We start from the raw sequence: 25,543 nt of genomic DNA on the forward strand, positions 1-25,543 counted from the left end.
GAATGTCCTGCCTGTTTTCCTCTACATTTTATAGTATCTGGGAAGACCTACATCCTTGATCTCAGGAGCAGACAGTATTAGGAAATTTTAAACACTGGTTCATCAGTTGGTGCCTGGCAGGCCAACACAGAACACTGTTAGTCACACTAAGTGAAATGCACCAAAATCCAGGTAGGCAGCTCATTGATACTATGTAAATTTAGCAGCAAGTAAAATGTAAGCACCTGGTGGTAGAATCTGAGTCCCAAAGAAAGAATCCTATTCCCTAAGATACTGAGGAAGAAAAGAGCCCTGTTTCTAGAGAAACTGAGATTAAGAAAATGAGTTATGAAACCTTGAAAGGAAGCAAAACCAGGAACTCACAACTATGGCAAGGATTTGTGGTATGGTCCACACACACAAAATAAGGCCATGACTCAGTTTCTGGAACTGTGCCAGTGATCAGAGTTGATGCAGGAAAGAAGTAACACTAATGATCCCAAGCCAGGTAATGATTCTTAAATCTCTTAAATTGTTAAGAGATTTAAAGAATCTCTCAAATCTTAAATCTCTACTGCCTTGGAACTAAGTTGGTCCCAGAACCTAATTTAAGTGGGTTTCAGCTTTTAGGATTGGAAGGCTTTAAGGACTAGGAAACATATCTAAATGGTATATAATCACTCTATGGTTCAGATTTACAGAAGTAAGTTTTGTAAAAGCTTGTTCTTTCCTCTTAGAGCTAGGATTTACCATTAGGTAAATCTTAAATTCGACTCTGTAGGGCTAAAGGTTGGGTTGTGTGCTATTTCTTGGAAGGAGGTATAAATATTAAGATGTTAAATTATTTAATTCTATAATGTGTAGGTTGTGCTTTATGTATGTGTGTATGCATGTGTGTCCATTCCTAAGTTACCTTAACCTGTTCCCATGTCCTGCCTAATTTATCTTCAATTCGTTGTTAAAATACAGGATGGAAAAAATTTATCTTCATCTGGATCTTGTTTCAACTTTGAAAACTCTTGACTCTGTACTTGAATGTTATGCCTTAAAACTTTGAAATGGTAACTAGTAATATAACTGCTCTTGGACTAAAAACTTTTAGTAATTTGTTTAATAATGTTTAATAGTTGAACGTTATTTATTTGTTTCTAATTTAGATGGGTCTAGGAAAGACAGTTCAGGCAATTGGCATCGCTTACTTCTATAAGGAGGAATGGCCTCTTTTAGTGGTGGTCCCTTCATCTCTGAGGTATCCTTGGACCGAGGAAATAGAGAAGTGGATCCCAGAGCTGAGTCCTGAAGAAATCAATGTCATCCAGAATAAAACTGATGTTGGGTAAGAACAACTCTAAGCTTTAAGAAAAAAAGCCCTCCTGTGTATAATTAATGTATAGCAGTGTTTGGAATGAAATATCGCAGAATTTAAAATTAAGAAAGTAATGTTGTTGTTCAGTTGCACAGTCATATCCAACTTTGCGACCCCATGGACTGCAGCACACCAGGCCTCCCTCCCTGTCCTTCACCATCTCCTGGAGCTTGCTCAAACTCACGTCCATTGAGTCAGTGATGTCATCCAACCATCTCATCCTCTATCATCCTGCCTTCAATCTTTCCCAGCATCAGGGTCTTTTCTGATGAGTTGGCTCTTTGCATCAGGTGGCAAAAATACTGGAGCCTTAGCTTCAGCATCAGTCCTTCCAATGATATTCAGGACTGATTTCCTTTAGGATGGACTGGTTGGATCTCGTTGCAGTCCAAGGGACTTTCAAGAATCTTCTCTGACACCACAGTTCAAAAGGATCAATGCTTCAGTGCTCAGCCTTCTTTGTGGTCCAACTCTCACATCCACATATGACTACTGGAAAAACTGTAGTTTTGACTAGATGGGCCTTTGTTGGCAAAAGTAGTATCTCTACTTTTTGATATGCTAAGTTGGTCATAGCTTTTCTTCCAAGGGGCAAGCATCTTTTAATTTCATGGCTGCAGTCACCATCTGCAGTGATTTTGGAGCCCAAGAAAATAAAGTCTGTAACTATTTCCATTGTTTCCCCATAAGAAAGTAATGTAGAGAATTTTATTTTCCATTTAAAAACATGAATTACCTATCTAAAAGCCAACCATATATTTAATGTTATATGTTCCTTTATGGTATATTTTTAAAATGTAAAATATACATGCTTTAAAAACATATGAATATACCTGTTTTGTATATACCTTAAATATACTTTAAATTCACTATTTTGAAGTTGAAAAATAAATGTTCCAACTTTTCAGTGATTAACTTGAAGTTTGTGAGCTTTTATTATCAGCAACTATGGCAGGTTTTGCATTCTAAGTTGTTAGTTTATATGCAAGTTTTATGTGTAACTCAAAATTAATGTTAGGCAGTTTTACTTTTTTATTATTTTAATTTATAGTTGTAATATTTTCTGTATTGAAAATATTTGTTTTGTGATTATTTGAAGTCCTTATTCTAAACTCATAATATAGTTACTATCTTTTTCTCGTTTTGTTTTCCAGCCATTGGAATAAACCAATCAATTTGAATATTAATAATTTATTACATCGAGTTTCTAGGTGAATTATGCAAATTGTCATGTTCCTAGAAGTTCAGAATTACCATTTCTGAGTCACAAATAAAAAGTTACATTTCTACTAGAAATAAATATGTAATACTTTGTTAGATTATTTTGTGTGTCGTATTATTCTTCTATGTTTTATTCTCTAAGATTGTTATCATAAAATGTATTTGTAGAAATAAAGTTGGCCTTTGTGAATGTGGAAAGAGGAACCAGACAAAATAGCTAGCTGCCTTTTTCTCTTTCAGCCTTGGAATTCTAATTCAGTAAAATATGTCTTCTTGGGCCCCAGAAAATTTACACACTATATTTGCATAGTCAAAATAAAATGTAGGTAATAATTATGAAAAATTTCCTCTTTTTTAATAAAACTGCATGAAATTTAAGACTTAATAGTTTAGAGAATGTAGAATTTATTATAGCCTCTATAATCATTTTCTGTAATCTATACTTTATTTAAAAGTTTAAAGTATTCTTATAATATTCCTCTATCATATTTATAGCATTTAAGTCTTCTCATTTTTATTACTATTTTGGAACTATACTCTTGCAATTAAAACAGAGGCTAATGTTTTTAAATGAATAACATTTGGGGTCTTTAGATAGTGCTTCAACCCCAGCATGTAACTTTTCTGCAGGATGATAGCTAAGGGCAGAAAAACTTACCCAATGTCTTCCAGGTACTTAAATAGTTTTAGGTATATAGCAACAAGTGGCAACATGGATTTACTGCAAATACATATACTTCCTTTTGTCATATACCAGTTATGCCTAGACTGTCTATTAGTCTAGACATGGCAGGACAGCAGCTACAGTGACGTTTGAAGCCCTTGTCCTTTATATATTACTCTTAGTGTATCTAAGTGAGTAATATTAACCCCCAAATTTTCTCATGCAGCTTCTTCCTATATTTGACTACAGGAGCAAATTCATAAGTCTCTATATTGAGTGGATTTATCCAAGGTATAAATGCAGTTGTCCTTCAGAGAAAAATGCAAAAATTGTCATATTAGTACTCTAGTACTAATATTAGTACTCATATTAGGCTCTTTAGGAGATCTGAATTTTCTGTTAGAGATCAGAGAACTGCAAAAGACTTGACATTGTCCTGTGTTTTTCACTGGCCATATAGAAAATGAAAAAGTGATACATTTTATTGTTAATGAATTTATTTTTCTAATTATCTCATTCTGCACACTCATGGGGAGCACAGCACTGTCATCCAAAGATGAATAAGACACATTTCCTGTCCTCACCCATCTTATGATAGAATAAGGGAAATAAACATATAAATGAATAATTTTGTTACAGTATGATAAAGAATATTATAAATATATGAATTATGTCACGCCAGGGCCTCACTTTTGTTGTCACAGTGATAAGGACTCTAATGGCCTTTAATGAGAGGGTTCAAGAATGTGAAATGCCCTGCCGTGCTCTGGATAGACCTGTAACATGAAGTATCATCTTGCTCAAAATCACAGTAGCACCTGAGATGAAAAACACTGCTGACCTTCATTGTATAGTCAACTAATCTTTGAGTTACCTACTTTATATGCAAGAGTTCTAGATGCACTGAAGCAAATATTCCCAGAAAGTAATTTTCTTATTATCCTAGTAAAATGTGACGACCTGGATGTCAAAATATTCCAAAGACCATTTAACTAAAAATTTAGTTTTCTTAACCAGATTTTAAATTCGGATTCTGATTTATCAAATTTGAAGATGGTAAATTAAGAGACTTTGGGTTTCAGCGTTGAATCATCTCTTCTTATTTTTCCTCTTCTTTCTCCTCTGTATTTCTTCCCTAAGAAATGTATTGTCTATGATACATTGGTTACCAAAATAGTTTTTAAGTACATGGATTATGTTTTCTAGGAGAATATCAACCAGCAAAGTGACAGTTCTGGGTTATGGCCTTTTAACCACAGATGCGGAGACTTTGATAGATGCACTGAATAATCAGAACTTCAAAGTCGTTATTGTAGATGAATCACACTACATGAAGTCCAGAAGTGCAACTCGCAGCCGGATTCTATTGCCCATTGTACAGAAAGCCAAACGAGCCATTCTGCTTACAGGAACTCCAGCTCTGGGAAGACCCGAAGAGGTATTAAATTCCTTATATTTTGGGCTTAAAGAAAAAAATGCAATCAATCACTGTTTTTATAATTTTTAAATTAGATGCTTCAAATGCCATAAGAGCACACTGGAAAATTCTAGGCTTCTATTTATGGCTAAATATATCTGTTACCCTGACTGTTTTTATCTATGTATGTGTGAAGCTTAGCCGTGCTTATAGGTATATTTATATGTGGCTTTTACCTTTATTACAAGCTTTTTATATTTAGTATACACTTGTAATAAGCCAGCTCTGAGAGAGCTGTGGCGTCACATCTCTCCTAGTGTTACCATGGCTCTGCATTTGTTCTCTGCTCTGGAAGTCTTCTGAAAGACACATAAAAGTACATAGAGAATGATGGTAAAATTCTCAATTTACCTTTTATATTTTTGTTGTAAATACTAGAAGTGGAAGAGTGGACCCCAGGTAATTTCCTTATGTTCCAAAATTGTGTCCCTGGATCGTGGGGTTCATTATATCTTTATAAAAATACACAAAATGTATCATTTCAGAATGGGAGTATATAAAAGATATGTGTATCCTGCATGGTGATAGTAAAATGAATAATCACTTATTGATTACTTACCATAAGAAAGCGAACACTGACAATATGGTAGTGGTCCGTATGTCCCCTGTAATTGCATGCCAGTACCTTCATGCCTCACCCAGGATACATGCTATTCCATGCAAGGGTAAATCCTGGTTTTGTAGATTATGATGGTTATACAAACTGGGGATGTTTGGGATTCTTCACCAAAAACGTATTAAGATTATAAATTCTAAATTAGGAGTTCTGAAACTAGTGTGAGTCTTGCAACTCTGTTTTTCTTTTGCAAAATCATTTTGAATATTCTAGGTCCCTTGAATTTTCCTAAGAATTCTTTTTAATAACTTGGCTACATTTGTAGAGAATCCAGCTTAGACTTTCATAGTTATTGTGTAGGAGCCGTAGATCAGTTTGGAATGTATTGCCATGTTAACAATATTACGTCTTCACATTCATAAACTTGGGATATCTTTCAGTTTATGTAGGTTTTAAGTTTCCAACAGTGCTTTGTAGTTGTAATAGGATAAGTCTTCTGCTTCTTTTGTTAAATATTTTATCCGTTTTGATGCTGTTGTCAGTGGAATTGTTTTATCAATTTCATTTGTAGAAATACAGTCGATTGCATATTGACCATGTATACTGCAACCTTGGCAAACTCATTCATTACTTCTAATAGTTTTCAGTGGACTGCTTAGGATTTTCTGTACGCAAGATTGTATTTAAATTGCCTCATTATCCTGGCTAGAATTTCCAGTAGAGTTTGGAATGGAAATGGCAAGTGTGGGCATCTTTATTTTGTTCCTAATATTATAAGAAAGCATTCAGTCTTTCACCTTTAAGTATTACCCTTGTTTTGTTCTCCAGTCACTAAGCCACATCTGACTCTTTGCGAACCCAAGGACTGCAGCATGCCAGGCTTCCCTGCCCGTCACTACCTCCCAGAGTTGGCTCAGATTCGTATCCATCGAGTCAGTGATGCTATTTAACCATCTCATCCTCTGCCGCCCGCTCTGCTTTTGCCTTCAATCTTTCCCAGCATCTCTTTCAGAATTTCCCACAGTTTGTTGTGATCCACACAGTTAAAGGCTTTGGTGTAGTCAGTAAAGCAGAAAGAGATGTTTTTCTGGAACTCTCTTGCTTTTTTGATGATCCAGCGGATATTGGCAGTTTGAACTCTGGTTCCTCTGCCTTTTCTAAAACCAGCTTGAACATCTGGAAGTTCATGGTTCACGTACTGTTGAAGACTGGCTTGGAGAATTTTGAGCATTAATTTACTAGAGTGTGAGATGAGTGCAATTGTGCGATAGTTTGAGCATTCTTTGGCATTGCCTTTCTTGGGGATGGGAATTGACTTTATTGACTATGCCAAAGCCTTTGACTGTGTGGATCACAGTAAACTGTGGAAAACTCTGAAAGAGATGGGAATACCAGACCACCTGACCAGCCTCTTGAGAAAGCTGTATGCAGGTCAGGAAGCAACAGTTAGAACTGGACATGCAACAACAGACTGGTTCCAAATAGGAAAAGGAGTATGTCAAGGCTTTATATTGTCACCCTGCTTACTTAACTTATATGCAGAGTACATCATGAGAAACGCTGGGCTGGAAGAAACAAAAGCTGGAATCAAGATTGCCAGGCGAAATATCAATAACCTCAGATATGCAAATGACACCATCCTTATGGCAGAAAGTGAAGAGGAACTAAAGAGCCTCTTGATAAAAGTGAAAAGGAGAATGAAAAAGTTGGCTTAAAACTCAACATTCAGAAAACTAAGATCATGGCATCCGGTCCCATCACTTCATGGCAAATAGATGGGGAAACAGTGACAGACTTAATTTTTTGGGCTCCAAAATCACTGCAGATGGTGACTGCAGCCATGAAATTAAAAGACGCTTACTCCATGGAAGGAAAGTTATGACTAACTTAACATATTAAAAAGCAGAGACATTACTTTGCCAATAAAGGTCCGTCTAGTCAAACCTATGGTTTTTCCAGTAGTCATGTATGGATGTGAGAGTTGGACTATAAAGAAAGCTGAGCACTGAAGAATTGATGCTTTTGAACTGTGGTGCTGGAAAAGACTCTTGAGAGTCCCTTGGACTGCAAGGAGATCCAACCACTCCATGCTAAAGGAAATCAGTCCTGAATATTCATGGGAAGGACTGATGTTGAAGCTGAAACTCCAATACTTTGGCCACCTGATGTGAAGAGCTGACTCATTTGAAAAGACCCTGATGCTGGGAAAGATTGAAGGTGGGAGGAGACGGGGACGACAGAGGATGAGATGGTTGGTTGTCATCACCGACTCGATGGACATGAGTTTGAGTAAACTCTGGGAGTTGGTGATGGTCAGGGCGTACTGCAGTCCATGGGGTCGCAAAGAGTTGGACATGACTGAGCGACTAAACTGAATTGAACTTTCCCAACATGAAGGCCTTTTCCAGTGAGTCTGGTCTTCACATCAAGTGGGCAAAGTATTGAAGCTTCAGCTTGAGCATCAGTCCTTCCAGTAAATATTCAGGGTTGATTTCCTTTAGGTTTGACTTACCATCAATTCTTCAGCTCTCAGCCTTCTTTATGGTCCAAGTCTTAAATCCATATATGACTGACTACTGGATAAACTATAGCTTTGACTATATGGACCTTTGTTGGCAAAGTGATATCTCTGCTTTTTAATATGCTGTCTGGGTTTGTCACAGCTTTTCTTGCAAGGAGCAAGCATCTTTTAATTTTTTTTCTGCAGTCACTGTCTACAGTGATTTTGGAGCTCCCAAATAGAAAATCTATCACTCCTTACACTTTTTCTGCTTCTGTTTGCCATGAAGTGATGGAAGTGGATGCCATGATCTTAGCTTTTGGAATGTTGAGTTTCAAGCCAGCTTTTTCATTCTCCACTTTCACCCTCATCAAGAGGCTCTTTGGTTTTTCTTCACTTTCTGCCATTAGAATGGTATAATCTGCATATCTGAGGTTGTTGATATTTCTCTGGGCAATCTTGATTCTAGCTTGTTATTCATCCAGCCAAGTGTTTTGTATGATATACTCTGCATATAAGTTAAATAAGAAGGGTGACAATATATAGCCTTAATGTACTCCTTTCCCAATTTGGAACCAGTCCATTATTCCATGTCCAGTTATGTTGCTTCTTGACCTGCATACAATTTTGTCAGGAGACAGGTAATGTGGTCTGGTATTTCCATCTTTTTAAGAATTTTCCAACTTGCTGTGATCCACACAGTCAAAGGCTTTAGCTTAGTCAATGAAGCAGAGTGATAGTTGCTTAGTAGTATCTGACTCTTTTGTGACCCCATGGAATGTAACCTGCCAGGTTCCTCTGTCCATTGAATTCTTCATCCAGGCAAGAATGCTAGAGTGGGTTGCCATTTCCTTCTCTAGAGGAACTTCCTGGACCATGAATGGAATCTGAGTCTCCTGCATTGCAGGCAGATTCGTTACTCAGTCAATGAAGCAGAAGTAGATGTTTTTCTGGAACTGCATTCCTTTCCCTATGATCTCAAGAATGTTAGCAGTTTGATTTCTGGTTCCTCTGCCTTTTCTAAACCCTTGTTAATGGTGGGTTTTTGTAGATTTCCTTTATCAGGTTGAGTAAGTTCCTTTCTACCTCTTGTTTATTGAGTGTTTAATCATGAAAGGATGTTGAGCTTTGTCAAATGCCTTTTCTTCATTATTGAGGTACTCATATGTTTTTGTCCTTTATTGATAGGCTGCAGTATAATAATTGACTTTCACATATTAAACCAACCTTGCATCTAAGATAAAACTCACTTGGTCATAATATATAATCCTTTCATATACTTCTGGATTCAGTCTGTTAATATTTTGTTGACAATCATTATTATGTCTGTATTCATAAGAGATATTGATTTGTAGTGGTTTTTTATTCTATCTTGGTCCAGTTTTGTTATTAAAGTATTACTGGTGTCAAAGAATGACGTGGAAGAGTTCCCTTCTCTACTATATTTTGAAAGATTTTGCAAAACATTGGTATTTTTTAAATATTTGGTGAATTTGATAGTTAAGCTATTTGGGTCTAAACTTTTCCTTGTGGATGGATTTAGGTTAACAACTTTCTCTTCACTGAATAAATGTTTATTCAGATTGATTATTTAGTTTAGAATCAGTTTTGGTATTGTATCTTTTTAGGAATTTGCCCATTTCATCTAAATTATCTAATATATTGGCATACATTTGTGCATAGAATTTTCTTATAATATTTCATTATTTCTGTGAGGCTAAGTGTAGTGTCCCCTCTTTTGTTCTTAATTTTAGTAATTTGAGTCATCTTGTTTTTCTCAGTCATAGCTAAAATTTTGTCAATTTTGTTGATCTCTTTAAGAACCAACTTTTTGTTTCGTTGATTTATTTCTGTATTTTCCATTCTCTATTTCCATTCTAGCCTTAATTATATTATATCTCCTGGGTATAGTTTTCTTTTCCAGTGTCTTAATGTTAAAAGTTAGATGATTAATTTGAGAACTTTCTTCTTTTTTAATAACAAACATATACAGATATAATTTTACTCTAAGCACTGCTTTCACTGGATCTGAATTTTGGTATGTTATTGTCTCAATTTCATTTATTCCAAAGTCTTGTCTAACTTCCCTTCTTTCTTCTTCTTTGGACAATTTGTTATTTAGGAGTATGTTGTCATATAAAAAGGATGTAAAGGCTTTCCTGGAGGCTTAGATGGTAAGGCTTAGATGGCTTAGCCTGCCTACAATGTAAGAGACCCGGGTCCAATACCTGTATCAGGAAGATCCCCCGGAGAAGGGAATGGCTACCCACTCCAGTATTCTTGCCTGGAGAATTCCATGGACAGACAAGCCTAGTGGGCTACAGTCACAAAGAGGCGAACACAACTGAGCGACTAACACTTTCACGCTTTTCAAAGCAGCAAAGCCACGTTGGAAAACATTTTGGCAGTTCCTTAATAAATTGAAAATCAAATTACTATAGTACCTAGCAATGCCATTACTAGGTATATACCCAAGAGAATTGAATATATAGCTGATCTTAATGACATCCAAAAAGTGGAAAAAAGCCAGTGTCTATAACTGCTGAATTGATAAGCAAAATGCAGCTGTAAAAAGGATAAAGTACTAATATACTCTACAGAATGGATGGACCTTGAAGACATTATGCTCAGGGAAAGCCAGACACAAAGACTACATACTTTAGGATTCTATTTATATGAAATGTCCAAAATAGGCAAATTCTTGGAGATGGAAATATATTAGTGGTTGCCAAGTTCGGGAGAGAGTGGGAATAAAAAATGACTAGTAATGGGTATAGATTTTATTTTTGGAGTGATAAAAATGTTCCAGAATTAGATAGTGGTAATCAAGGCTTTTAGTATTAAAAGCCACTGAAATATACACTTTAAAAATGAACAGTAAAAGTGGTATATGAATTTATATCTCAATAAAACTGTTGTTTTTTAAAAAGCTTATTAACAGTGAAATGCTGTATACAGCCTATTAAAGTTATGAAAATTAAAAGATTTTATGATTCTATTGATGGGAATATAAATTGGTACCATCCTTTTACGATGCAGCATGGTAACATCTATCAAAATTTTTAAAACATGCCATAATTTCTAAAAACAGACTGTATAAACCCATCTATTAGAAATGCAGATGGGGGATGGATGGATGGATGGATGGATGGATAGATGATTGATAGATGTATATGTACTTTAATGATGTCTAAAGTAGACTTGGGGGAAAAATTCTAATTGTGTATGTTATATGATCATGTAAATAAAAGAGAATTATAAATATGCATATATAGGTGTACAAAATATATAAATATATATTGAAGAAAGGGATAGGAGTTAGTCCTGAAAAACAGGATGGCAGGGATGGGTAGGTAGAGGGAAAGGAAGAGCCTTGAGGAAAAAGAGGTACATTTTTGTTTTTACTATTTCATTAATTGGACTTATAGTAACAGCAATTAACTTGAAAATATTACAGCACATTGAGAATACCTATATTGTTACAGCTTTTCATGCAGATTGAAGCTCTCTTTCCACAAAAATTTGGAACATGGACTGAGTATGCCAAAAGATACTGTAATGCACATGTCAGGTACGAAAAACTATTTTCTGTAACTTTTAATCCTATTTACCTTGAACATTAAGCTCTGTTAATTTTTTTTCCCCCAGGGTTTTATAAACTTGTGGTAGCTATGGAATAATCTGAAGTAAAATCTTGGGTGAATGACCCATATATAGAGTGAAAAAAAGGAGTAGATAATGGAAGTTTTTCTTTATTTCTTTTTTACTTTTCATTTTTAAAATTATTTCTTTGTGTCGACCAGATGGATATGCACATTGTACAGAAATGGTAAGTAAGTGCCACTTTGCTCGTGTGTTCCAGTTAACCATTTCCCTTCCCAGGTAACCAGTGTTGGCAGTTTCTTACGTATTTTTCTGTAGGTACTGAATGCATGAAAAACATATATGGTTATGTATGTATAATATTATTTCATTTTATTTCTACATATATAGTATTATACAGTACACTTTGTTCTGTAGTTTGCTGTCTTCACCGACTGTATATTGGAGATCTTTGAATATCAGCTACTAGAAAAGCTTTAATATTCTTTTTAAATGTTGCTGTGTATTTCAGTGCTTGGATGCACTGTAATTTATTTATGCAGTCTACTATGTATTATAGTGGCAAAGAGCATGCAAAATTAGAGTTAGACTACCTATGTTTTATTTTCACATTCAATACCTACCAGGTATTTCATTTAAGAAAGTAACTTTACTTCTCTATCCCTCAATTTCTTCAGCTCAGAAAAGAGAATAATTATTCCTTCCTTTGAGTTATTATGTGCCTTAAATGAGCTTATGTTATGAGGTCTTGAATAGTGACTGGCACATAGTGAGCACTCCGTAATTACTAGGTATTTTAGTGTTCCATGTTATATAGTCAATACATGGGAATAAGTCTGTAACACAAATTTATTATAAATGGAATTGCTCATACAAAGGGCATTTGCATTTGTATATTTTTTAGACATTTGCAAATTATGCTTCTCAAAATTTGTACCAATTTATATTCCTACCAGCAATATGATTATCTCTTTCCTCACACCTTACTGACATATTCAAAGAGAAATTATTTTTCTTGCCAATGTGATCTGATAGTAGTTTTAATGCACGTCAGTCTTCTTATGTTATTAAATGCAGCTTAACATTTTTTCATACTTGTAGAGTCATTTATACTTTTTTCCTGTCAATTGTCTGTGTTCTTTGCCCTTCATTCTACTAAGTTTATTGGCTCTTAATCTTAATAATATACTGGAAATCTTTGTATATAGTGGAAGTCAACTGTTTATATTTGATGTGAATCCCACCTTTTTTCTCAGTATATATGTGTGTGTATGTGTATTTTATTTTTTCCTTTCTACGATTCCCTGAAATAACCCCATGCGGTTGAGATGTTCTGATCCATTCCATTCCATTCTAGTGCCCCACAGTAGCAGGATTAGTTCCCTAATCCTGACCAAGGATTGAATCTGGGCCCTTGACAGTGAAAGCTCAGATTAAGACTATAAATGGAGAAATATTCAGTATTAATATAAACCATAAACTCATTAAAAAGCCTAATACATTAACCATATGTAAATGTAATTTATATCAAGAATGCAGTCATTGTTTAATATTAGGAAATTTGTTAATATAATTAGCCATGTTAATAATGAAAAGGAAAAGCTTCATTTCATTTCTTCCATTTATGTTGAGGTGTAGTTAGATGAAGTTCAGCATTCATCTTCGATTAAAGTTTTGAATATAAGTTATTCATTTCATGTATGATATTTATATAAATGTAAACACATAAAATGTATTTTATGTGTGTGTGTGTTTTAAACCTAAAGCAACCATCACATGAAACACTAATACCAAGGCACGGGGTTAATTGTCTTTGCACTTTACCTTTATTCTGGGGACATTAGTTTAACTACTCAAAAGAAAAACAGGAGGTAAAATTCAGAAAGAAAAACGCAAAATTATCATTATTTGCTGCTGATATCATTATTTAGAAGACCTGAGATAATGAGCTGAGAAATGTTCAAAACCAAAGAGATTTCATTAAGGTGTCCTAGCACAAGGTTGGAGAAGGCAATGGCAACCCACTCCAGTACTCTTGCCTGGAAAATCCCTTGGACGGAAGAGCCTGGTAGGCTGCAGTCCATGGGGTCACGAAGAGTCAGATACGACTGAGAGACTTCATTTTCACTTCTCACTTTCATGCATTGGAGAAGGAAATGGCAACCCACTCCAGTGTTCTTGCCTGGAGAATTCCAGGGACGGGGGAACCTGGTGGGCTGCTGTCTGTGGGGTCGCACAGAGTCGGACACGACTGAAGTGACTTAGCAGCAGCAGCACAAGGTTACCATTAAAAAGTTGTACACAGATAATAATAAACAGTTTTAAAATATAATACCAAATAGATGCAATACTGGATATTGTTAGGGAGTCCTTAATCCTGGTTCTTACAGATTATAAATGCCAAAAATTTGCCTACATAAAACAAACACGTTAACACATTAGTACATTTGTCTTTTGGGAACTAGGAAAACCTAAGTGGTCAGAATACATTTCTTCTTTTCTGATTAGGACTTACCACATGAAAATATAAGTGTTTGAAGTGTATACCTGTCCTTTTCTTACTTTTGAATGTAGACACTATTTGAAAGGAAAGTTTATCTTTATGAAATGCTTGATTGGGGAGATTGTGTTCTATTTCCTGTTTCCTGTGTGTGTATGCTCAGTCACTCAGTGGTGGTGTTACTCTTTCATTCCCATGGACTGTACCCTGCCAGGCTCCTCTGTCCCTGGAATTTTCTAGGCAAGAGTACTGGAGTCGGTTGCCATTTCCTTCTCCAGGAGATCTTCCCCACCCAGGGATTGAACCCAAATCTCTTGTGTCTCCTGAATTGGCAAGCAGATACTTTACCACTGTGCCACCTGGAAACCCTTCATGTTTACTAGAGAAAGTCATTTCAAGCCTGTTATCATGCCTCTTAAGGCATTTTCTTTCAGATTCCATTTCATAAGTTTCAAGTTATTCCTTTACTTCTTTACCTTGGAAGCACTGTTTCCATAGACTCTGATTCAGATCAAGGCACTTCGTGACATTTTAAGTTAGTTTGTAGAATGTTAATTTTTTTTTCCTGTAGTGTTCTGAATCTATAAAGTTGTCATTTTCACACTGTAATTCTGCAGAAACCAAATTATGGTGAGTTATTCAGTTCTAAACCCTTATTTTATATTTGAAATGTTATGACTGTATTAAAAATGAAGTTAAATGAAGCTTGAGGTAAAACAGAACTTTGCCTTTGTAAAGTTTATTAAATACATAAATGATAGCAAACAGAGTTATAATACTTATGTGAAGTGATTTTGAGATGAGAAGTTTAGGTATAGGTAACTACGTATCTGGCTTGATTTGAAAGGCACAGAGAAAGTATTCCTGAATCAGAGCATCTCATATTCAAGATTCCTTACATCATTCACACCACTGGGTTATATTTAGAGGAAGCTGTAAATTCAAATATGATTTGAAGAAGATAGCACATTCAATTTTCAACCAGTAGCCAATTAGAGCTAGAAAGACTTTATGATCAGGTGGTCCCCCTCTGTCATTTTATAGATACCTGGTGAGGTTAAATGGCTTGCCGTCTGTGTCACTTCCTCTTACATTATTTTTCACTTTTCCTGGCAGTAAGAAAGACTTAGGCAAGGGTAACTTTAATAAATGTTCTTTTACAAAGAAAAAAGGACACAAGATAGTCCAGCCATGCATCCTGTTAGCAGCAGCCACCTCCCTGATGGGTCATGCTCGAAGGTTAAGAATATCTTTATAGTAATTTATCAAATTTTATGAACTTTCTTTCTAGCTCGTATTTTGTGCCCATTCCACTTCTCAAAAGAAATAGTTGTCTAAATTTTTATGACAGGGAAAATGCTGGGTGATAGTACATATAAGGTATGTATGGTCATTCTACAAAAGTGTTAATTAGTGGGTCTTGTCAGCATCAGTAAATGTCTTATGTGGAAATGCACTGTACTTTGTCCTCAGCAGTGTTGAACTTAATATTCTCAGCCGTGGCTACGTAGAGATCAGGTCTGTTCCACTTGTCAATAATTCGAATCTGAGAAAAATACTCAATATACGGGATGGCAGAGATAAGTTTGGAAAATAAGTAGCTAAAAACTAATAGGATAAATTCTGCACTTGTGCTTAGAATGTCTGCTTTGTATGAAAGAATTTGAGAAATCCTCACCTATTATCAGTAGTTCAGTTCACAAAGACTTCTGGTTTTGAATAACCCTAGGCTAAATTGCAACCTACTCCAGTACTCTTGCCTGGAAAATCCCATGGACGGAGGAGCCTGGTAGTCTACAGTCCATGGGGTCTTGAAGATTCGGAGACAACTGAGCAACTTAACTTTCACTTCACTTTCATGCATTGGAGAAGGAAATGGCAACCCACTCCAGTGTTCTTGCCTGGAGAATCCCAGGGAGAGAAAAGCCTGGTGGGCTGCCGTCTATGGGATTGCACAGAGTCGGACTCGACTGAAGTGACTTAGCAGCAGCAGCAGCAGCAGGCTAAATGAAAGTCAAGTGTCTATCATAACTGATAAAAATAAAGTAATGTTAAGGCACACTAATCAGAATAACATCCAGTATAAAGGATGGTTCTACTCTGCTCTTTGATTAGACCACAGCTGGGGTATGGTTAAATTTTGAATTAATCTATTCATTCAAAAAATATTTATAGGGTACCTGTTATTGCCATGCTATACGCTAGGTATCAAGTATGCATTAGAGCAGCAGTCCCCAACATTATTGGCTTCAGGGATCGGTTTCATTCCTGAGGTTTTCATTCCTCCTGGGGGAGGGAGGGGGAGCAGAATGGTTTCAGGATGATTCAAGTACATTACATTTATTGTGCAGTTTATTTCTATTATTATTATATCAGTATCAGCTCCATTTCAGATCATCAGGCATTAGATCCTGGAGGTTGGGGACCCCTGCATTAGAGAACCAAACCCAAGTGGTCCCAGCCTTCATTGAATTTTCTAGTCAAATACTAACCAGATAATTTTAGTTGTATTGAGTATCATAAAAGGGAAATAAAGGAAATGAACTAAGCAAGTCAGAAAGGACTGAAGAGGCATCCTGTGAGTAAGTGACGTTTATCTGCATTCTAGGAAGAGGAATTTTCTATGGTAAGGCTCAGAGCAAAAGAGACTGCTGTGCTTTTGAGGAACTAAAAGAAGTTCAGTTCAGCTGAATATTCTTGAGCTAATTGATCCTCTTGAGAGGATTTCAAGACAAGATGGGATTAGGCAGGGGTCATAATTATACAGTCTTGTTCTTCATCATAATAGCAGGAAGAAGGCATTGGAGGGTGTTTTGTGTTTTTTAGTTATTACTATTGTGGGTTTTTTAAATTACAGTAGGATATGCTTGAGGAAATTTCTCACTTTCACCCGTTTTAAGTTTATAGTTCAGTGATAATAAGTGCATTCACAGTTACTAATGTTGTGCAGGCATCACCACCATCCATCTGTACAACTTTAATGGACACTGAAAGTCTGTGCTCATCAAGGAATAATTTCCCATCCCTGCCCCGCACCCCAGGCACTGCATCAGGGACTTCAAAGCATGAAAGGACATGCATGATTATGTTCACAAGTTTTATTTGTTATTTTTTAAGACAATGTTTTCATATGGTTCAGAATTCTAAACCTACAGAAGCACATATACTTGGGAAAAATCTCCCTTTCACGGTAGTTTCCCTCCCTTTAGGCAACTGTATATAGGTTTTAATCTTTCTACAGAAATTGTATGCTTTTTCAAACAAATTTTTATTTTTCACTGATTATTACAGACATACACATTGTTTTGTACTTATTTGTCCTTTCTTTGTATATATAGATACTTTTAGCTTCTTTTTTTTTTTTTTTAATGACTTTGTTATTAAGAATATCCATGGTTTCTGGTTGGCAAGATGTTGAGGAAGTTTGTATACTTATATTTTCTCTAGGAAAGTGGAGTGACAGTTAAATGTTCAGAGAAATGGCAAAATTGGGGATTAAAAATTTGGTGAATGTTGACGTGGTGTGAGATTTTGGTGAATGGGGGAATGAAATAATGAGATTAGTGTGGTAGAATCAGTGTGGCACTGAGGAACCTTTTGAGCTCAGCAATTCTAGATTTGTAACAGAAGCAGTCTTCTGTAAGGTGTGGCTTCCCAGCATTGTGGGTAGAGACTTGGAAAAGTCTTGGAGACATCCAAGGTATTTTTTACACTAGCTTGCAATGCATGGACTGTCGGCCAAAGGAAATTATGCTATATTGTTAAAAACAAAAGTAATATATAGACTCAGAAATAAAGCAAGGTGAGGAAGTATATTGTGGACACGGTTAAATTTGACTGAGAGGTACTGATGAGATAGGCTACACTGGGTGTGAGGGAACAAGTGGGCTAGAAGGATGGGCATACTGGAGAGTGGAAGGTCTGAATTTCCCAGGTAGGATTGGTTATAGCCACAGGAGTGGAATGTTTGGAGTGGGTTTTAGAAGGTCACAAGAGACAAGGAATACAAGGAAGTAAAAGAAAATGAAAAGTCATATTTTAAGATGTTAACAAATGAAAACATATCTGGGAAAATGTTACCAGAATACTGAGGGGATTTCATATTCATCTCTACAAGTGCCTAATATTATTGATTGCCTGGTATATTTAAGACATTATTTCAGAGCTGCTGGCAATACAAAGATGAGTAAGACATAGTGCTTGAACTTACAAAGCTTATAGGAATTTGAAAAAGAAAGACCTAGAGGGAACAAGTCTTTAAATATTTAAAGATCTGTCATGTTTTAAAGGAATCAGACTTTTGCTTTGTGGCCTCAGAGAATAAACTATTATCAAGGAATGAAACCTAATGGGGAAATAGGTGTTGGCTTAATACAAGAACTTGTAAAATAGGCATATGTATATTTACTTCTGCTTCATTGACTATGCTAAAGCCTTTCATTGTGTGGACCACAGGCTGTGGAAAATTTTTAAAGAAATGGGAGTACCTTACTACTTTACCTGTCTCCTGAGAAACCTGTACGCAGGTCAAGAAGCAACAGTTAGAAACAGACATGAAACAATGAACTGGTTCCAAATCAAGAAAGGAGTATGTCAAGGCTGTATATTGTCATCCCTACTTATTTAACTTCTGTTTCAGAGTATATCATGCAAAATGCCAGGCTGGGTGAATCATAAGCTGGAATCAAGATTGCCAGGAGAAATATCAACAACCTCAGAGATGTAGATGACACCACTCTAATGGCAGAAAGCCAAGAGGAACTAATGAGCCTCTTGATGAGGGTGAAAGAGGGGAGTGAAAAAGCTGGCTTAAAATTCAACATTCAAAAGACTAAGATCATGGCATCTGATTCCATAACTTCATGGCAAAAAGATGGGGAAAAAGTGGACACAGTGGCAGATTTTATTTTCTTGGGCTCCAAGATCACTGTGGACAGTGACTGCTGCTACGAAATTAAAAGAAGTTTGATCCTTCAAAGGAAAGTTAAGACAAAGCTAGACAGTGCATTAAAAAGCAGAGACATCACTGCTGAAGGTGGTCCTCATAGTCAAAGTTATGTTTTTTTCCAGTAGTAATGTACAGATGTGAGAGCTGGACCATAAAGAAGGCTGACACCAAAGAATTAATGCTTTCGAGCTGTGGTGTTGGAGAAGACTCTTGAGAGTCCCTTGGACAGCAAGGAGATCCAACCAGTCAATCCTAAAGGAAATCAACCCTGAATATTCATTGGAAGGATTGATGGTAAAGCTGAACCTTCAGTATTTTGGCAAACTAATGCAAAGAGCCAACTCATTGGAAAAGAACCTGATGCTGGAAAAGATTGAGGGCAGGAGGAGAGGAGGGCAACAGAGGATGAGATGGTTGGTTGGCATCACCAACTCAATGAACATGAGTTTGGGCAAACTCCAGGAGATACTGAAGGGCAGGGCAGCCTGGCATGCTGCCCTTCATGGGATTCCAAAGAACTAAGCTACTGAATAACACCAACAAATGGTTTTTCCAGTAGTCATGTATGGATGTAAGAATTGGACTATAAAGAAGGCTGAGTGCCAAAGAATCGATGCTTTCAAATTGTGGTGCTGGAGAAGACTCCTGAGAGTTCTTTGGACAGGAAGGAGATCAAACAGTCAATCCTAAAAGAAATCAACCCTGAATATTCATTGGAAGGACTAATTCTGAAGCTGAAGCTCCAATACTTTGACCACCTGAGGCAAGGAGCCAACTCATGAAAAAGACCCTGATGCTGGGAAAGATTGAGGGCAGTAGGAGAAGGGGGCAACAGAGGATGAGATGGTTGGATGGCAGCTCTGATTCAATGAATATGAGTTTGAGCACACTCCAGGAGATAGTGAAAGACAGGGAAGCCTGGCCTGCTACAATCCATGAGGTCACAAAAAGTTGGACACGACTTAGCAACCGAACAGGGCTTCCCTGGTAGCTCAGACGGTAAAGAATCTGCCTGCAATGCAGGAGACCGGGCTTCAATCCCTGGGTCGGGAAGCTCCCCTGGAGAAGGGAATGGCAACTCACTGCAGTATCCTTGCCTAAAGAATTCCATGGACAGAGATAATCCCATCAGGCTACAGTCCATGGGATCACAAAGAGTCAGACACAACTGAGCAACTAACACTTCCAACACTAGAGACTATGCAACAACAATATATGTGTATATGATAATAAAATATATAACACTATACAATAAATATGGAATGGAAAAATACCATAATCCCAACTATACTAACAGGTAAATTGTTTTATTTTTTCTGTAATTCTCCCGCTATCTATATGTCTAATAATTTTTATATAGTTTTAAATTTTAACATAGCCTGCACATGATGCTATCATCTGCTACTTTACTTAGTGTATCACTTTATCCCTTTGTCTTTATAAGTTGTTTTATTTTCTTTATTTTTACTACTGTAAAGATGAAAGAAAGAGTTAGTCATTCAGTTGTGTTGACTCTTTGCAACCTCATGGACTGTAGGCCGCCAGGCTCCTCTGTCCATGGGATTCTCCAGGCAAGAATACTGGAGTGGGTAGCCATTCCCTTCTCCAGGTGATCTTCCCAACCCAAGGATTGAACCTGGGTCTCCTGGATTGCAGGCAGATTCTTTAAAGATAAAGATAGTTGATTACTTTGGGGGAAATGGTTTATAATTATTTTAACAATTCAAAGAGGAAAGTGTTTTTAAATAAGAACAAATCAACTGAACTCTCACTGTCCAGAGATAATCAGTACCTAATGTATCAATATTTTTAAACTTTCCCTCTAGATAGCCTTTCTATTAGATACATGGGGGTAGGGAGACAGGTAGATAGATAGGCAATTTTATCTAGATAGGGTAATATTATGCATACTTCTCTGTAATATGCTTTTTCGTTGAGCACAATTTTACATTGTCATCCTTTGACAATAACTAAAATACATCATTTTTATTGGCTACATGGTATTACATTTTATATCTAAGATACTATGCCCGAGTTCTCTGGTGGCACAGTGGATAATAATCTGCTTGCCAACGTGGGAGACATGGGTTCAGTCTCTTGTCCAGGAAAATTTCACGTGCTGTGAAGCAACTATGCCGGTCCACCACAGCTGCTGAACCCGTGTGCTAGAGCCCAGAAGCCACAACTGCAGAACCTGCTTCTGCAGTTACTGAAGCTTGAGCGCACTGGGGCCCACGAGCCCCAACTGCTGAGCCTGGTGCCACAAGCACTGCAGCCTGCTCGCCCTAAAGCCTGCATGCCCTGCAGCCCAAATGCCACAGCTCCTGAGCTCGCATGCCTAGAGCCTGTGCAGCCAGAGGAGCCGCTGCAGTGAGAAGCCTGTGCACGGCAACAAAGGGAAGCTCCTGCCTCCACAACTGGGGAGAGTCTGTGCACAGCAGCGAAGATCCAATGCAGCTACAAGTAAACAAGTAAAATAGTTTTTTTTTAAAAAAGATACTGTGCCATGTATTTTAGATGTCTTTAATTCTTTCAACAATTCTACAAGGTTGATGATAATATATCCATTTTACAGAGGAGTAAAGTGAGGATTAGAAAGGTTAAGGAACTTGTCTAAATCACAAAACTAAAATGTGAAAGAGAAGTTGAAACACTTCTTGTCACCACTTTTCTTCTATCCTCTTTCCTATATTTGAATTATTTGGTAATTCAGTATCTGTGTTTATACGGTTGACTAAATAGAATAAATAGACTAAATTAATGTTGTTTTCTAGTAAATCCAATAGTTGAGTGTTCCTTTCTTGGTCAACTTTTTATCTTTAATTATTCTTTTTTATTCTATCTTTTGAGTTTTATATTGCCATCAGTGGTTGGTTTTTGTTTTTTGTTTTTTGTTTTTTTCTTTTTTTACTCAAAGACTCCAACAGATCTGTCAATTTCCAAAAGGTCATACAGCACATAAAATAACCTTTTCCTTTTTCGCTTCTTACTTCCTGAAGACCTCCTTCCCACAGCCTTCTGTTCTGCTCCAATCTGGATTTGTTTTGCTTTAGGCATGGCGCAAAGCTGTCTTTTGAGTTTTCTTTTGCATTTCTGTATTTGAAGACTTTTCTTTCTTAGTTTATTTTCTGGTCTTTTTAATGTTTTATTATGGAAAAAATTCAGTATACACAAAAGTAGAGAGAGCAAAATAATGAGTCCCCCATGTACTTTTCATGTACCCAATGAGCATCAGCATTTGTCAACTTATGGCCAGCCTTGGTTTAGCTGTACTCTCACTCACCTCTTGTGAAAGTGTGTTAGTCACTCAGTCATTTCCAGCTTTGTAACCCCGTGGACTGTAGCCCACCAGGTTCCTCTGTCCATGGAGTTCTCCAGGCAAGAATGCTACAGTGGGCTGCCATCCCCGTCTCCAGGGGATCTTCCTGACCCTCTAACCTCTACTACCCCATGTCATTTTGAAGCAAAGCCTAGACATCACATTTTATCCGTAAAATATTTTAGTAAATATATCTAGAGAGTAAGGAGTCTTTTTAAGAAAAAAATTATTATACTATTACCATGCATAAAAAGATTAACTTTAATAATAATCCCTTAATAACATTAAAAAACCTCATCACTATTTCTATACTCAGTTATTTTGTGAATGTCAGAATTTTACAGTTTTATAAGTTTTTCCCCCATTGTTTGTTTGAGTCAGTACTCAAATAAGGCTCACACGTTGCAAATCATAGGTCCCACTCTTGATGTCCTAAGTCTCTTTTAGTCTTCAGATTTCTCCTCAATTTCTGAGTTTGATTATTTTTAGTTTATTGAAAAAACTAAATTGTTGCTGTAATCTGGGTTTTGCTGTTTGCATCTCCACGGTGTTGTTTAACATGTTCCTCTGTCCTCTGTATTTGATGCAGAGACTTTAATTTTTTTTTTTAGCAGTTCTGCTTTTCTAAGGATGTTGTGTTTTTCCATTAGAAGGCCCATGATATCTAAGGCCTTCCTTTTTGTAACGTAGCTGAGAATGTTTGGTACACTGTTTATTAAATCATTAGACATTTCAAATGGTAATATTTGGATACTCTTTCTTAATTTATTAGCTAACATACCTCTGTAAAGGATCCTCATCTCATCCACTATTTAGACATTCCGTGGTTCTGTTTGTTTAAAACATGGAGAATAGGGCTTCCCTGGAGGCAGATAAAGGATCTGCCTGCCAGTGCAGGAGACATGGGTTCAATTCCTGATCCAGGAAAATCCCACGTTCCACAGAGCATCTAAGCCCATGCCCCACAACTGTTGAGCTCTAGAGCCCGAACACCACAACAACTGCATCCTAGAGTCTATGCTCCACAGCAAGAGAAGCCCCTGCAATGAGAAGCCTGAGGACCGCAACCAGAGGGTAGCCTTCATTTGCTGCAAACAGAGAAAAGCTATGCAGCAACGAAGCCTTAACACAGCCAAAAATAAATACATAAAATTTTAAAAATAGATCAAAAAATGTAAAAGGGAGGGTAAAATGATTAGTTTTTCCTCCTTGTGAGTTTTCAAAATAATAAGTTGTTTTGCTAGCATTCTCTAACAGTGTTCGATGAAGGCTTTATAAAAAGTTTTATCTCTTCATGGCTGCAGTGAGCCTTTGTTGCTGTCAGGCTTTCACTAGCTGCAGTGAGCAGGGTCTGCTTTCTGGGTGTGGTGTGCGGGCCCCTCACTGCGGCATCTTATTGCGCAGCACAGGATGTAGGCGCTCAGTCTCCCAATACTTGTGCCTTACGGGCTGTGGAGTGCAGTCTCAGCAGCTGTAGCGCTTGGGCTTAGATGCTCTCGGCATGTAGGCTCCTCCTGGACCAGAGACCGAGCCAGTGTTCCTATTTTTAGCTATCATGTCTCACTTATTCCCACCTTCTAAGGTACCTGATCTTTGTCATTGCAAACATATTCTAGAATTTTGTGCGCACCACTCTTTAGGTCCCTGATATTCAGCTTTCTGTTTGGTAGCGTCTTCACATTTTTTTTTTCCTGCTCGTAGAAGTGTGTTAACATTGTTTGCTGTTGTTTGATTTTCATTCTATTTTTCCTGGTGGGCTCATGTATTTTTATTTCTTTGTTGTCATTTTGATTGAGGATAAATATTTGTTTGTTCAGTTCACCATGTTTTAACCAAGACATCTCCTCTACTTACGTTCCGTTTTCCAAAAATTGGATGAAATACTATTTCTTTCCCTCTGTCTCTCTTTTCTCTCATTGTCTTTGTTCTTGTTATGTAATAGCTTTTAAATTCCTTTCCTTTCACATTAGAATAATAGAAACAAGTGATAAATATGATTAGTTTGTTATGTTTAACCACATCTCTTTCCAAACTCTGGTTGTTGCTTTAGTTTTTGCTTGCTAAAGAATTGCTCTCCTCAATAATTTTTTTTTTTTTTTTATTTTCGTGTCACTTTTATTAATTACATAGTCACTGGAATATCACTCATTCACCTCTTATTGCCTCCATTCCCTTATCAATTGTGATAAAAATTACAAAGATGTATTTATACACATAACACTGTACTTCATAGAAAGGTATTATGCAAATACAAAGAATCATAATTGTATATCAACTATTTCAATTTTTTTAAAAAAGAATCATAGCTAGATCTTATTTTCTGAAAACACAATAAGAAATGGTCCATTCAGGCATTATTTGTTTCACACTCAAGTTTTCAAGAACACATACATTGCAATAGTCCAGTATCAACCATTCCAGCATCATTCTTCATGCCCAACAAGGGCTACATCTCTGCCGTCTCAGAAGAGAATATCAAGCTCTGGGGTGGGAGTGGGGGGTGTACTTCCCCGGTGGTCCAGTGGCCAAGAATCTGTGTTCCCAGTGCAGGGGGCTGGGGTTCAATGCCTGGTCAGGGACCTAGATCCCACATGCTGCAACTGAGAATTTTCCAATGGGTGCAATGAACTAGACAAAATCTTCACTGCAACAGAGAAACTATGAGAACGAACCTTAATAAGCCAAAAAGTAAATAATAATTTTTTTGTAAAAAATGCTAAGAGTGGAGGTAAACTTATCCTCCTTGTGAGTTTCAAAAAATAAAGGTTTTGCTGAGCATCATTGAACACCGTGAGAACTTATAAAAGTTATTCCATCTTCATCTTGTCACTTCAGCATAGCTGGTGCAGGGGCTGCTTTCTTTGCTTCCCTCTCTGACGCCATTTATTGGCTCACACAGATTGCGCCTCGCTTCTCAATACATGGTGGACCTTATCGGGCTGTGGAGTGAAGTCTCGGTGGTCAGGTTGTTAATGTTGCAGAGGAACATCTCCAAGACCAGTCCACCCAGATTGCTTGGAGCAAACAGGGCGCTCACTTCATGAACACCTGTCAAAGGGTGACCTGTGGTGTCAATGAAAACAAGGGAAATGGTAAATTGTGTGGTGTATTCACTAGTCAGTTCATCCATTTGTTCATTAATTCATAAGCTACTTATTATATGTTAGCCACCATGCTAGGTGCTAGGAATACAAAGATAGATAAGACATGGTCCTTGCCATTAAGAAATTTACACTCAGGATATTCATGATTCTAATCTCAGATTTGCATGCTGCTGTTAAGTTACATTATAACCTTGAGTTATTTCTTGAAATAACATATTTTCATTTATCCAGGTAGTTTTTTTTTTTTTTACTTGCTCCCAAATTTATCTAAATAGCCAGCGAAATAGTTCTTGGATTCTCATATTT

General features: G+C 36.9%; 1 protein-coding gene across 3 annotated transcripts in view; it reads left to right on the top strand.

Moving 5' to 3' along the window:
* ZRANB3 (zinc finger RANBP2-type containing 3) overlaps positions 1 to 25,543 on the top strand; it is a 273,757-nt gene that overhangs the window by 146,954 nt on the left and 101,260 nt on the right. For all 3 annotated transcript variants that reach the window (XM_070476275.1, XM_020879240.2, XM_020879241.2), the window contains exons 4-6: positions 1,137 to 1,315; positions 4,437 to 4,668; positions 11,249 to 11,334. In XM_070476275.1, the coding sequence (XP_070332376.1) occupies positions 1,137 to 1,315; positions 4,437 to 4,668; positions 11,249 to 11,334 (497 nt within the window). The remainder of the gene's footprint in view (positions 1 to 1,136; positions 1,316 to 4,436; positions 4,669 to 11,248; positions 11,335 to 25,543) is intronic.

This window comes from Odocoileus virginianus, chromosome 13 (genome assembly GCF_023699985.2).
Source record: "Odocoileus virginianus isolate 20LAN1187 ecotype Illinois chromosome 13, Ovbor_1.2, whole genome shotgun sequence".
In the NCBI taxonomy this organism is placed as follows: domain Eukaryota; kingdom Metazoa; phylum Chordata; class Mammalia; order Artiodactyla; family Cervidae; genus Odocoileus; species Odocoileus virginianus.